Source organism: Oryzias latipes, chromosome 8, assembly GCF_002234675.1.
Source record: "Oryzias latipes chromosome 8, ASM223467v1".
Lineage (NCBI taxonomy): Eukaryota > Metazoa > Chordata > Actinopteri > Beloniformes > Adrianichthyidae > Oryzias > Oryzias latipes.
In genome coordinates, this window is record NC_019866.2 from 3,100,201 (window position 1) to 3,115,073 (window position 14,873).

General features: G+C 40.2%; 2 protein-coding genes across 2 annotated transcripts; both read right to left on the reverse strand.

The window, feature by feature from the left end:
- Positions 1-26: 26 nt before the first annotated feature.
- On the reverse strand, positions 27-7,012 carry LOC101161404. Its single transcript, XM_023957320.1, has 4 exons — positions 6,941-7,012; positions 2,833-3,408; positions 2,633-2,749; positions 27-2,485 (listed from the first exon to the last, which is right to left on the reverse strand). The coding sequence occupies exons 1-4, from the start codon at positions 6,952-6,954 to the stop codon at positions 1,531-1,533; spliced, it is 1,662 nt and encodes a 553-aa protein (XP_023813088.1). The 5' UTR covers positions 6,955-7,012; the 3' UTR covers positions 27-1,530.
- Positions 7,013-10,897: 3,885 nt separating this feature from the next.
- On the reverse strand, positions 10,898-14,865 carry LOC111947731. The gene is made up of 4 exons (XM_023957323.1): positions 14,746-14,865; positions 12,464-12,970; positions 12,265-12,381; positions 10,898-12,146 (listed from the first exon to the last, which is right to left on the reverse strand). Exons 1-4 carry the CDS (start codon positions 14,757-14,759, stop codon positions 11,120-11,122), a joined length of 1,665 nt encoding a protein of 554 aa, XP_023813091.1. The 5' UTR covers positions 14,760-14,865; the 3' UTR covers positions 10,898-11,119.
- Positions 14,866-14,873: the final 8 nt, after the last annotated feature.

Genomic DNA, 14,873 nt, shown 5'->3' on the forward strand with positions numbered 1-14,873 from the left:
TAAAACACAAATGAGTAAGATACAAGTAACTTTTACAGCATTAGTGGGGAGTTTTATTGGGCAAAATAATAAAAAAAATCCTTCAATACTGGATGCAAGTATCTTAATGAACAGCATGTGTCCTTTAAAAAAAAGGAGCATTAAAATCTTAGGTAATTTTATGTTTGTATCATCAGATTAAAAACAAATGAAAAGTGAGTGTGCCCCTCTGGTTTTGGAACAATCTTAAATGTAAAAAAATAGGTCACTGTTAAAATGTCAGGATATTTATATATATATTCTTTCTTTTTTTTTCTTTTGTATGTCAGTGTCGTCAAACTTGAAAACTTCAACATTTATTGTAATAGGTGATTATTCCAGCAGATGGCACCAAATCCATCTGAGGAGGATTTGTGTCCTCTTTGTTTCTCATCCATGTGTTTAAGATAATCAGGATTATCTTAAACACACTTAAACACATGGCTGCAGACTCATTAAAGAGACAATCAAAATAAATCAAACTTTATTCATAAAGCCTTTTAGTACATTAAAAGGCATAACAGAAAATGTATTTAAACCTTTAAAACCAAAACCACAACAAAAACTTTCATGCTAAAATAGAAAGTTAATAAAACACAAAACTCAACCTAACTTTCCCGCCCATAAAAAACTTAATGAAACATAAAATGACCTAAGAATAGGAATCACAATCTGGGTTGATGAACACATAAAGAAAGTAATTTAGTTTCAAATAAATATGTTTTCAAATTCCAGCTCAAAGTCAGGACAAGGAGTTGAGGCTTGAGGTTTCCTCCGTCTCAAGACCCTCTGTTTAATTGACATTGTCTCCATTGCGTCATCGATCTGAGCCCCACACCCTCCCCCGGCTCCCGATAGATTAATTTGTCCTGCTATCCCCGTGTCATCAACATGAACTTTTGCAAACAGGACCCACGTCCTCTCCTTCCTCACTGAGTCCTTGTAAAATGAATGTTTTGTGTCATGAATGCTATGTTTTGGACTTTCAAAACTAAACTTTTGTTGTCCATGGTGATAATGGACACGGTGTTATCTGCTGTGTTAGCATGCGTAATTGTGTGGGCATGCTACCATAAAAAGAACATAACATTTTATTTTGAAGGTACAACAGAAGTTTTTATTTTGAAGCAGGCTCCTGTGTCCTGTTTCTCCGGCTTTGACCATGACCATGAAATAGACGAGTGGCAATAGAACTCCTGTGTAAAGCCTGTGTTGTGTTGCAGAGGGCCGAACTTCAGACACAGACGAGATGGAGGCGATGTAAACGTTCATATTGATTAATGTATGTTTCTTTTTTTATCTCAACACAATGGACCAGTAAAAATCAGCCTACATGCTGAAGGATCGGATTTAAAATCTTCTTCACAGAAACTTTTACAGATGATCTTTTTCACCATTTGCAGTGCAGTGATCCCAGATCTACAAACAAAAGATTTTTTATCTAACTTTTTTCTCTCCTAATCAAGCATCAAGAAATGCAATGTGAACCAAATTGAAACCAATTAATTTGATTTACACATCAGTGTTGAGGTAAAATGGCGTCTCCAGAAGAGCTTCCTTCTTCCCTGATGTCTGCTGGCCGTCACACAGCGAGTCGTGGATTTTCTTCCAGGAGTCCATCTCTGAGCTCCACAGAGCAGCTCTGGCTCTGACAAATTGTGACACCTCCGTCTTGCTGCCTTTGGCCAGGCTGATGCTGTCTTTACAGATAAAGAAGACGTCCAGGCCAAGGAAGAGGGCGTTGACCGCGATTAAGCCGGCTCTGGCCGACTGGGATAAAACAAGAGAGCTTTTAACAGCTGCCTGACCGATGTCAGGGACGTCTGAAGCCACTCTGGAAACGCTACGGAGAGCTGCTGCTTCCTGAGCCACCGCTTTACTTGCACTTGAAACCAACTCCTCACTTTTTAACAGCTTCGCTATAGAAGCTAAATCAACAATTCCATCAATGCTTTTACAGACACCTCCAGCTTTGAAAGCCAGTTTTCCGACTCCCACAGCTAATTCTATGCTACCAGCTTCAAGTTGGGAGATGGCTTGTTTGCTCACCTCCTCCAGACAGTCCTGTACTTTGGTCACATCCTCCATGAAGCTCTGGAAGACTTCACTGGCTTTCTTCTGGTGCGTTCGGTTGACCCCCAACTCAGTGGCCGTGGTGACGATACTGTTGACTCCACTGGTGACGCCCATCCCTACGCCTGCCATGGTGAGTGCTAAGGACACTCCTGCTGTCACAGGTATCAACGCCAAACCAACAATGGACAGCACACCTCCAACTGCCCCCACCGAGCTGCCAGCAACACTGGAGATCTTTGCACCTTTGTTCATCCTGTCCAGCTGAACAGCATTTTCCTCCAACTCCTTAAGAAACTGCAGCATCCTGGGCTGACGCTCACTAAACTCCTTCATGAAGCTGGAACCAGATTCTTCCTGGAACAAGAACACCATCCGGAAGTCCAGGTCCATCCTGACGGGACAAAACAGGAAAGTGTTGGATTCTTGTTTTCTGAAATGTTCCTCAAAAGAGTCTGGATTATTAGAAGGGAAATAAAGCCCAAAATATAATGCAGATCAAAGATTTTATTATCACAATGAAAACAAATCAAAACCCTACCGTATGTCTTTAAGCTGGTTGATGTGGTCCAGCATCCTCTGCATGTTAAATTCAGACAAATCCACATCCAGCTTCACCACAACTTCTGTCTCCGTCAGGCAGCCATCATTCAGACAGCTGTGGAAAACACTGTCAGTCACATTTACTGGACATTTTCAAATTTTTTTACACACAGCTGTGTCTATTTGCTGTAGTTTCACCTTTTCTCCATCTTCTCACACATCTTCTTTGTGGTCTGGATGTATCTGTCCAGCTGATATGCCAGCACCTCAGCGTTTTGCATTTTGGGAAGGAAGAAAACGCTCGCATCTCTTTTAAACTCCAGCAGGAGAGGGCAGATGAGTTTTGCAGTGTTGATGACGACCTGAACGTAATCAAAGCCGATGCTTTCAGGAAGCTGGATCACCTGGTTCTCCATGAACACGTGCACAGAGCTGACCGCCAGCTTCTCTATGGCGTCCAGGAAGCACTGGAGTGTCTCCAAACCTCCAAGAGTGTCCATCAGCACCTCCTCCAGCTCCTTCTGCAGCTCTGAATACAGTTTGCCTGTCTTGGTGAACATGTTCTTCACATACTTCTTAAAGGCTTGACCTTTCCCCTCTGATTTAGCACAATTGCTGACATCATCAGCCCTCTTTTTGATGTCCCTTATCCTTTCCAGTTCAGTTTCCCTCCACAGCATCCATTTGGAAAACTTCTCACAGAAATCTCTGACTGTCTGGATGTCGGTAAGAATGTCTGTGACGTAGCACCTCAAGGCGTCCTCCAGTTCCTTTCTGTAAAACAAAATATTGCCCTGTGTTAAGAAATAAAGTGTAAAAATTCCATCTTTCATTGAAAAGGTTTCAGAATTTTTCTTTATCAAATGTGTGCAGGAGATGCAGCGGATGAATGTAAAGAGAAATAATTATAAAACTTAATAACAATAATAGATACTTTATTGATCCCACAATGGGGATATTCTTCTCTGCATTTGACCCATCCCCTGGGGGAGCTGTGAGCTGCAGCCTAACCGCGCTCGGGAGGCAGTAGCGTTATGAAGTCTTACCTGAGGACCTCACTGGGTGATTGTTAATTGCTCACCATTGATATAGTAATTTACCCAGTACCATTGTTTATCCTCCTCCGAGAATCGATCCCTGGATTCCTGCATGGTAGCCTCTCACCTTTACCAACTTACCTACCCAGCTACTTAATTTAGATAAAAATGTCAACCTAGATAAAAAAAAGCAGTTATGAGCAGTTCTTTAGCTGTCATTATCAAGGTTTTACCAAATATCAGCTAGATACGTTTTATTGTTATTGTTATTGACCATTTGTGAAAACACTATTGTACAAAAAAGATGCTTTAAAACGATGATAGTGAAAAACATTTTTACTGCAAATAAAGAAACATGACAAAAAATCGAATCAGATGTACCGTGAATAAATTAAAATTTTTTTACATTCCTTTCCACAAAGTTTTATTTTTAAAACAAATACTAAAATATTGAGATGGAAATTGGCCCTGTCTTTTGTATTTTGAAAGTAAACACAGCAACGGATCTGTATTTTGAAAGTAAATACAGCAACGGATCTGTATTTTGAAAGTAAATACAGCAACGGATCTGTATTTTGAAAGTAAATACAGGAACAGATCTAACCAGCCCCAGTATTTACTTTCAAAAACTTTTTTTTATGGTTTGAAAATAATTGTTTTTTATGTGCTACACTAATGTTTTCACATTTTGCTTTTTCTCTATTTTTGATATTGTGTACAGTTTCATTTTAGTGAGACATATCTGCCAATAAACATTCTGCTGATTGTTCTAGATTCTAACTAATCAAATCGCCATATTTCTCTAACCTGGGACCTGTTTCAGAAAGGAGGTTCAACCAACTCTGAGGTTAAACTTGAACTCTGAGTTGGTCAATCGAGAGATTAACAACTCTGAGTTTTCTGTTTCAGAGAAGCTGATCGGAGTTAGGTCAATCAACTCTGAGTGGACTGATTCGGAGGTGAGCGTGCGCACCGCGTCTATAAGAAGCCATTATCAATGGAGCGCAGATATCACGAGTCACCATGGCAACCGTGAAAAAAAGAGGTCTGCGTATTTTTCGCCAGCTGAACTTGACGTGCTGCTGCAGAGTTACAGTGAATATGAGGACATATTCCAGAAGAAAAGCAACACCTCTGCATCTGCAAAACAGAGAAAGTTAGCGTGGAAAACATAGCTGCTCAAGTTAATGCCTAAGTTTGCATTTAAATCATTGTTATAAAATATTGACTGTAATAACTTTTTACATAGCGTAAGGTGTGAAATAAATAATGGCGATATTTAGGTGTACTTTTGAAGTGTTATTCCTGGTGTAAATGCATGAAATGCTGCATAGTGTACAGAACCAATCTGGGGGAAAATGCATTTAACGTTGATAATGTTTAGAGGACTTTTTTGTTAACGTTGGTCAGTTTAATATTAATACATGCAATTGTGTTTTTAAAAGTTAACTTTTGTCTACCCTTGTATTGATCAAGTGGTATAGGTTTATATGGGATAAAGAAAGTAAGCAGTACTAGCAAATTGTGTTTCCAAAAAGTAATTGTTACATTAATCTAATTCAATGTCCCTGATTTCATTTTCATGTAGATGCAATCCTGCAGGAATTAAAAGAACATTGCAGCAGCTAAAATGAAGTATAAAAACATAATTCAATCAGGTCAAATTTGAGCATGTCATGGATGTAGGCTTTGTTGACAATATTTGACATATGAAACATCAACATAGCAATATCTAATGTTGTTTTCATTGTATATATGTAATTGACTGCAACGAAAAACGGTAACGCTCAAACAAAAACGTATGGAGAAATGACAAAAAATCGAGTCTAGGTCTCAAAATCCTCGTACGAGGTAAATATAATTCTCTATGAATGAATGCAGCCTCCTCGTCTATTGGGTCCTCCAGAAAAGGACAAGCCATTCTTGTCACATAGACGGTCTCTGTGTGACGGAAATGTGGGCAATGAAGGTTAAAGCGACAAATACCGCTTCGTCTTTAAAAAGGGGAGGAGACCGGCAGAAACTTTGAGTTTGGAGAATAAAACCTGCTCCCGACCAGGTTAGGTTCACAGCATAAGTAACCATGGACACTGACTCCGAGTATAAGTTACCTCTCTTTCAGAAACGGGTTTGACTTACTCTGCTTTCTCTGGTTTAACAAACCTCCCATTCTGAAATGGAAAACCCAGGGTTTCCCTGATTTCAGGGTTAACGCACTCAGAGTTTACACTTAACCTCCTTTCTAAAACAGGCCCCTGGTGTCTGCTACCAAGGCTCAGGAGCTCTTTTTATCCTCAATTTTTGTCTCTTATGCTGAAGAACAATTAATCTTTAATCACTTTTAAAATAATTCATACTTTTTTTCTTTCTTTTTTATATTTAAGCATTGATTTATTTTTCTTTAGTCAGATTAGTGAATTTATGGCTGAGGATCTCCTGAAACTGTAGAACAAACTGTACAGTTCATCTGCTGACATTACCCTAAATTAACAGGCTTCTGTGTGATCTGTGAAGCCCCCCGAGCAAAATATTGGTAAGAAAAAAAGTGATTTTCTTTAAGATATTTGTTTGTTAAAAAAAAAAAACATAAAAAAAAGATTAAAACACATATTATTTTATGCTGCACAAGTGTTTTGGAATAGATTAACAGCAGTAATAAGTAAAAGAATGATGGCTCACTTTAATAGAATGTATTTAGCAGAAGCATTTTTAACTATTAAAGGACCTTTTCTCTCAGAGTAAAACCCAAATGAGACACAACGCATCTGAAACCATTTGGGTTGCAAACGCAGAAATATATTTTGAAAGCAAAAACGTTTTTCAAAGCAAAAGTTTAACATGAACCCTGAGCGAGTTTTGAGCTGCAGACACATTTAGCTGTGTCATCTAATTAACCCCCCAATTAACCCCTTACTGCTGAGTAGCAGACTTGGCCTGGATTTGAACTCTCAACCTTCAGGTCTCAGGGTGGACACTCTACCAAAAGATCAATCAGCTGGTCAAAACAAAATCATTGATGTTGCAGTCAAAATTATAATCATTATTGTATTTACTTAAAAATTGATCTGAGTTGCTGCACTTTATCCAGACCTCAATCCGTTTTTTATTTGCGTTAAAGCAGATAAGTGACAACAAGCACAGATGTGACTGTTTTAAGTTATAGTTTTTGATGGAAACTGCAAAAGAAAAACAGATAAAAACGTGAAGTAAAAATAAAAAAAAGTCCTGAAACTTTGAAAGAGGTTTTCTGAGTCAAACAGAAAGCTTACCTGGTTACAGACATGGTTCTTCCACCAGATTCACCTGTACCTGCAGAAACCAGAGCTCTGCTGCAGAGATAGTTTAGCTTCTTATTTTGCATTTAATTCTGTTTCCTTATATCTACAGATTTTACCACACCCATGTTTACAGAGCGTTACTGGCAGTTGTTAGGTCAAACACTAAAAACCGTTGTTGCCAGGGCGGGTCACCTGTTCTGCCAGAACCAACCCACCGAACGATCACCAAAGTGAGTCAACAGACCAGAAATTCTCTGCCAACATCAGAACAGTTTATGTCAAAGCTGTTGACTCATAAAAGTCTCTCTGTCTGCAGCTTCTTCAGGTTGTTCAAAGTAACTTTGACAACACACATGTATTCAGCAATTGAGAAATTCCATGTTTGATTCTGCTCAGAAGAATCTCCTTTGACAGAAACAGGAACCGTTGATTTTTGAATCCAAACCAGAAAACACAGATTTCCACAAAGTAACAGAGTGATGCTCTCATTCTGAGCAGGTCAACCAACCAGTCTTCAGACAAAAACAGGACAACTCTTTTTGTAACTGTGTTTCATACAATCATTCAGATGTGAAACAGTGTGGGCATGCAGGGGATGTTGCTAAATTGTTGGGAACCCAAGAAACATTTTTTAAAGTGTGCTTTTCATTTCAGACTTATCAATAGATAGCTTTGCATCCATCCATTACCTAAACTCTAGAAATCCCTTTCAGGGTCACCTAGTTACTGGAGCCTATCCCAGCCACTTCAGGGTGACCCTGGATACTTTGCCAGTCTGTCACAGGGCCACACAGAGACACTTAACCACATATTCACGCCTAAGGGACAATAGAGTCACCAATCAACCTATGAAGGAATTTTTGGGACTGTGGGAGGAAGCCAGAGAAAAAGATAAAAAGGAAACATTGGGGAGAACAGAGATTCCAACAAGGGTCTTCTCCCTATGAGGTGAGACTGCTAACCACTACACCATCTTTGAATCCAAATGGATTTCAATTTTTTCTTAATCAATTGTGTTTCTGGTTGGAAACAGTTTCTATGTTTGTTCTGGTTTAATTCAAATAAAGCTCCATGGTAATGTTGTGGTAGTTTTAGGAGAACACATCTTCCTCTTACTTAACACATTTGTGTTTGATTAGACCAGTTCTTCCTCATTTCACTTCGGCGCAAACTAAATATAACATCAGATGGCTGAAAACAAACACAGGAAGAAGCTGGAGGAGCGGCTGGAGCAAAACAAAACTAAAGATGCGTAGAGAGGCCTGAAGATCATCACTGGTCACAGAAAGAGAGGCAGCACCACTGAAGGAGACCAGGGCTGGGTCAATGTGGTTAACCTGTTCTTCAATGGGTTTGACTCCAACCCTGCTCCCCCATCTCATTTACCATCACCATACAGCCCCAGTCCAGCATTCCCTCAGGATTTAGCCTTTTTATTATTGTTATGCTGTTCATTTTAATTTATGGCTCTCAGCAGTCACTGACTGCAAGAACCATATTGTTTTCGAAGTTGGAAACATTTCTATAAGCGAATATGCACAAAAAGCCACCAAAAATTACACACACCTAGTACTTAGTGAAAGTAAATTTTTGGCCATAAACAACGACACCCCCCCACCCCCACCCCCCAAGACAATAACATCATGGCGAGTGAAACTGTAAAAACAAACAAATGGGTCAAAAATCGTTTAAGGAGCCAAAAAAAAAATAATTAATTTCCAAATCCTCAAAGAAACCAAAACACACAAGTTGGGCATATCCACAGGACGTTTTGAAATTATTATGGGATGGCCACAAGAATCACACCTTGGTGGCCATTTTGTGGCAAAGTTTGGGATTTGGTGATTTTCACTTTTCCTGCAATATGTAAGAAGGCAACCTTAGTTTGAAAGACAAAAATGTTAAAATTATCGGTGTGGTAAACAAAAAAATTCACAAAACAGTTCTGGTGATTCAGTAAAAAAAAAAAAAACATTTATCCATCTTCTTCCACTCATCCAGGACCGGGTCGTGGGGGCAGCAGTCTGAGCAGAGACGCCCAGACTTCCCTTACCCAGGCCACCGTCTCCAGCTCCTCTGGAGGGTCCCAATGCGTTCCCAGGCCAGCTGAGAGAAGTAGTCTCTCCAGCGTGTCCTGGGTCTTCCTCAGGGCCTCCGCCCAGTGGGACATGCCTGGAGCACCTCCCCATGAAGGCGTCCAGGAGGCATCAGATCCAGATCCCCGAGCCACCTTATGTGGGTCCTCTGGATGTGGGCGAGCTGCAGCTTTACTCCGAGCTCTCCCCAAGTGATCTGCAGATATTACCTACAAGAACTCTGAGTATTTAGAGTTCTGCTGTTGGAGGGGAATAAACTGGAGTACAGGTCAGCCATGGTGGACTTTGTGGACTGGTGCTAAGAGAATAAAAATCAGGACACCATCTTCTGCAGACCTTAATTTAAAGAGCAATGCAGTTAATGCAGCAAGACAACGATCCAAACACCACAAAACTAAAGCATTGACTTTTGAAAACATTCTCAATCTTTAATTCAGTTATAATTTACATTCATTCATTTACAGCTCAGCCTAGACGGCAAAAGGAGGGTGCAAAAAGGCAATCTCAGCATACAATTCTTACACAATTATTGTTATCAGTCATCAACCCACTGTTTTATTGAGAACAAACCAAACAGAATCAGCTTAATGATTGATGTTTCCAGATTCCTTGCAAGATAATGTACTAAATATTTGTACAAACAAACAATTAAACAAGAATTATTGGTAAATCCATTCACATTTTAGTTTTCTAGTTCCGCCCACTCTTGTTGTTTTTCCACATCCTCCAAATAAAACAAAGTGAACATAATTAGAACATTCTAGCACACTCTATGGTCACATGACTTTACTAAATTGAAAGTGTTTCCACACATTGGACTGGAATGATGGTTGATCATTATTTGCTGTCATCAAGTGTGTGTTGTCTGCTGTGATGCACTTGACCTTTCTTTATGTTATAGTTAAATAAACCCACTATAGCTCAAACTAAATGGCATTTTCATTTATCAAAAGTTCCTTTTCTGGTCCTTTTTTTAAAAACTTATTTGATAGATTGATGATCTTGTATTTGTTCCTCCTCTTAGTCAGAACCTCTTCTGGGGCCTCATTTATAAAACTTTGCGTAGGATTTGCGTCAGAAGTGGCGTACGGATGAAACATAGGACGTGCGTACGCACAGAAATATTCGGATTTATAAAACCGTGCGCACGCACATCCTACGCATCTTTCCCTTAATAAATCACAACCGATTCTAAATGCTGCGCAGCTTTTGCGGCGTCATGACACGCCCATAGTTGCCCATAAATAGTCCGTGAAATGCCCACAAATTAATTTTCATGGCTTGCTAAATCATGGCAAACACAGAGAGGAAATCAAACAAACGTAACTTCACTCAATGTGAAGTAGAAGTTATCGTTGGCGAGGTGGAAAAGAGGAGAAAAGTGTTGTTTGGGGCACAGTGTGGGCATTACTAATGCCAAAAAGGCACGTGAGCGGCAGACGGTGGCAGACGCCGTAAATGCTGTAGCCTCACAACCTCGGACCGTGGCCGAAATAAAAAAGAAATGAAATAAATGATCGGACATCAAAGTCGAGGCAAAAAAACGTCTAGCTCTGCATCAGCACAGTGTGTCCGCCAAAACGCTGGCGCACAGCAGCAGGATTTGGCTCAAATGCGTGGGGATAGGGTTCAGGGTCGGGGTCAACACAGCAATCGGCGCCACCAGGGGGTAGAGGCACGTTTTTAAGCTGTGCCACATTGTGTGGCACAGCACATGCCAGCACGATTTGGCACACACTGTCACTTTTACGTGTTTCTTCCATCTGCTGACGGTGTCGCCGTTTCTCATTTCACCCGTTTTTGTGCGTACGCCTGGGTCAGAGCTTGCGTGGAGGACCCCACATTTTCCCGTCAAGTTTGCTTTTTATAAATCTCAACTATTGCGTAGAGAGTGGCGTACGCCTTCTTTTGTGCGTACGCAACGTTTATAAATGAGGCCCCAGAATACCAATTAATCAAGATGTGCTGGAGCTAGAACCTAAAAATAAGCAATACTCCGACACAGAAAGCAGAAACAGAACCACTTCAATACAGCTCAAACAAATTAACCTAAAGTGTAGGCAGCTGTATGCCACTACATGGACAGCCACAGCCAACCCGCACAGAAAAACACAAGAATGAGGAAGAAAAAATAGAACTGATATCGTGTCACATAAGTGTTGAAGTAAAATGGTGTCTCCAGAAGAGCTTCCTTCTTCCCTGATGTCTGCTGGCCGTCACACAGCGAGTCGTGGATTTTCTTCCAGGAGTCCATCTCTGAGCTCCACAGAGCAGCTCTGGCTCTGATAAATTGTGACACCTCCGTCTCGCTGCCTTTGGCCAGGCTGATGCTGTCTTTACAGATGAAGAAGAGGTCCATGCCGAGGAAGAGGGCGTTGACTGCAATTAAGCCGGCTCTGGCCGACTTGGACAAAGCCAGAGAGCTTTTCACAGCTGCCTGACCGATGTCAGGGACGTCTGAAGCCACTCTGGAAACGCTACGGAGAGCTGCTGCTTCCTGAGCCACCGCTTTACTTGCACTTGAAACCAACTCCTCACTTTTTAACAGCTTAGCTGTAGAAGCTAAATCAACAATTTTGTCAATGCTTTTACAGACACCTCCAGCTTTGAAAGCCAGTTTTCCGACTCCCACAGCTAATTCTATGCTACTAGGTTCCGGTTTGGAGATTTCTCTGTTGCTCGCCTCCTCCAGACAGTCCTGTAGTTTGGTCACATCCTCCATGAAGCTCTGGAAGACTTCACTGGCTTTCTTCTGGTGCGTCCAGTTGACCCCCAACTCAGTGGCCGTAGTGACGATACTGTTGACACCACTGGTGACGCCCATCCCTATGCCTGTCATGGTGAGTGCTAAGGACACTCCTGCTGTCACAGGTATCAACGCCAAACCAACAATGGACAGCACACCTCCAACCGCCCCCACCGAGCTGCCAACAACACTTGAGATCTTTGCACCTTTGTTCATCCTGTCCAGCTGAACAGCATTTTCCTCCAACTCCTTAAGAAACTGCAGCATCCTGGGCTGACGCTCACTAAACTCCTTCATGAAGCTGGAACCAGATTCTTCCTGGAACAAGAACACCATCCGGAAGTCCAGGTCCATCCTGACGGGACAAAACAGGAAAGTGTTGGACTCTGGTTTTCTGAAAAGTTACTCAAAAAAGTCTAAAGCAGAAAAATAATATAATTTGTTATTACAGTGAGTACAAACCAAAACCCTACCGTATGTCTTTAAGCTGGTTGATGTGGTCCAGCATCCTCTGCATGTTAAATTCAGACAAATCCACATCCAGCTCCACCACAACTTCTGTCTCCGTCAGGCAGCCATCATTCAGACAGCTGTGGAAAACACTGTCAGTCACATTCATTGGACATTTTCACATTTTCTGCACACAGCTGTGCCTATTTGCTGTAGTTTCACCTTTTCTCCATCTTCTCACACATCTTCTTTGTGGTCTGGATGTATCTGTCCAGCTGATATGCCAGCACCTCAGCATTTTGCATTTTGGGAAGGAAGAAAACGCTCGCATCTCTTTTAAACTCCAGCAGGAGAGGGCAGATGAGTTTTGCAGTGTTGATGATGACCTGAACGTAATCAAAGCCGATGTTTTCAGGAAGCTGGATCACCTGGTTCTCCATGAACACGTGCACAGAGCTGACCGCCAGCTTCTCTATGGCGTCCAGGAAGCACTGGAGTGTCTCCAAACCTCCAAGAGTGTCCATCAGCACCTCCTCCAGCTCCTTCTCCAGCTCTGTGGACTGTTTTACCTTGACTTTGTCCGCCCTCTTTTTGATGTCCCTTATCCTTTCCAGCTCAGTTTCCCTCCACAGCATCCATTTGGAGAACTTCTCACAGAAATCTCTGACCGTCTGGATGTCGGTGAGAATGTCTGTGACGTAGCACCTCAAGGCGTCCTCCAGTTTCTTTCTGTAAAACAAAACATTGCCCTGTGTTAAGAAATAAAGTGTAAAAATTCCATCTTTCATTAAAGGTTTTCTGCATTTTTCTTAATCAAATGTGTGCAGGAGATGCAGCAGATGAATGTAAATAGAAATAACTGTAAACTCAATTTGATAAAAATCTCAACTTAGATTTTAAAAAAGCAGTTATGAGCAGTTCTTTAGCTGGCAATATTAATCAAGGTTTCCAAATGTCAGCTAAATACATTTTTATCCCGACCACAATCAAAATGTGTTTGATAAGATGATAGAGACAAACAAATACTAATTCACTGCAAAAAAAAGAAAGATGACAAAAATCTATTGAGTTAAAGTTAATGAGAAACATTTTTCCCTTCATCTCCAAAGTTTTGCTTTCAAAATCATTACTAAAATATTGAGATGAAAATTGGTCATAAACACATTTGAGAAGTTTGAAAACTGCAGTAAGTCACATACAGTTAACACATCTTACCAGCAGGTGGCGCCAAACTGCTCTAAATTATGCCGGATCTATGTAAACAAAAAATTCGAAGAAGCAAGCATGAAAATTAAATATTTGCTTTCAAAAACTTTTTTTTTTTTTGCTTTCAAAAAATAAATATTTTTGCCTTTGCAAAACAAACGTTTTCACATGCGTTGTGTCTCATCCCGCTTTTTCCCTATCTTTGATTTTGCGTTGATAAGTTTCATTTTAGGGTGACATATCTGCCATCAAAATTGTCAAAAGGGACAAGAATATTAGTGAATATCCTCCTGACTTCAGGAAAATATATTTATTAAAAAAAGGAAAAAAGATTCACCGAATTTTGTGTTCTTTAAAAACTGAAGTCAGACTTTATTCATCTTCATTGAAATGTATTCAGTACACAAATCTTTTTATTGATGACATTTGTATATCTGCTACAGAATGTTTACTAATCTAGGGTCCAGATTGTTATTTGCCTGGAAATTTAATTTATGCTGAAATATTTCTATATTTTAATATAATAATAATAATAATAATAATAATAATAATAATAATAATAATAATAATAATAATAATAATAATTGGTACTTTATTTATACCAGAATGGGGTAATTCTTCTCCGCATTTAACCCATCCCCTGGGGGAACGGTGAGCTGCAGCCTAACCACGCTTGGGAGGCAGTAGCGTTAAAGGGTCTTGCCTAAGGACCCTCACTGGGTGATGTTAATTGCTCGCCATTGATATGGTAATTGACCCAGTACCATTGTTTAATATATATATTCATTTGTTTTGTTTTGTTTTTTGTGGAGAACTATGCCTTGCATCATTGTGCTGTTTTGTCTTCGAGAGTTTGTAATAATTATATTTCAATAAAAGAAAATAAAAAAATATATCTGCCATCAAACAGCCTGCTAATTGGTCTAGATTCTATCCAATCAATAGTCTCTGTCTAGTATTGATGGAGTTTGGAGGCAGAGAAGGACTTTGTATCAGTTCTGTCTGAATTAGATTCCCCAGTCTTCCACCATTCTGTCCCGTTTCTCTCCGAATAAAACCCAGAAGGAGCAGCAAAGCTACAAAAATAGATTATAACAGGGTTTTGTATTTATTTAAGTTAGTGTGGCAATGTGTGACTCTTTTAAGTTATAGTTCATGATAGAAACAGAGAGGCCATGTTGTCAAATTTCAGTCTGCATAAGAAAACAGATCAAAATGTGGAGTAAAAATCAAAAATGTCAATCAAATCAAGTCCTGACACTTTCAAAGAGGTTTTCTGACTCAAACAGAAAGCTTACCTGATTCCAGACATGGTTCTGCCGCCAGATTCACCAGACCTGCAGAAACCAGAGCTCTGCTGCAGGGATAGTTTAGATTCTTATTTTGCTTTCACTTTTGTTTCCTCAAATCAGCAGATTCTGCCACA

Coding starts and splice junctions, on each gene's coding strand:
- LOC101161404 (XM_023957320.1), bottom strand. Junction 2,750..2,832: donor TGTGAGAAGATGGAGAAAAG/GTGAAACTACAG, acceptor TGTTTTCCACAG/CTGTCTGAATGATGGCTGCC. Junction 2,486..2,632: donor AACCAGCTTAAAGACATACG/GTAGGGTTTTGA, acceptor TTGTCCCGTCAG/GATGGACCTGGACTTCCGGA.
- LOC111947731 (XM_023957323.1), bottom strand. Junction 12,382..12,463: donor TGTGAGAAGATGGAGAAAAG/GTGAAACTACAG, acceptor TGTTTTCCACAG/CTGTCTGAATGATGGCTGCC. Junction 12,147..12,264: donor AACCAGCTTAAAGACATACG/GTAGGGTTTTGG, acceptor TTGTCCCGTCAG/GATGGACCTGGACTTCCGGA.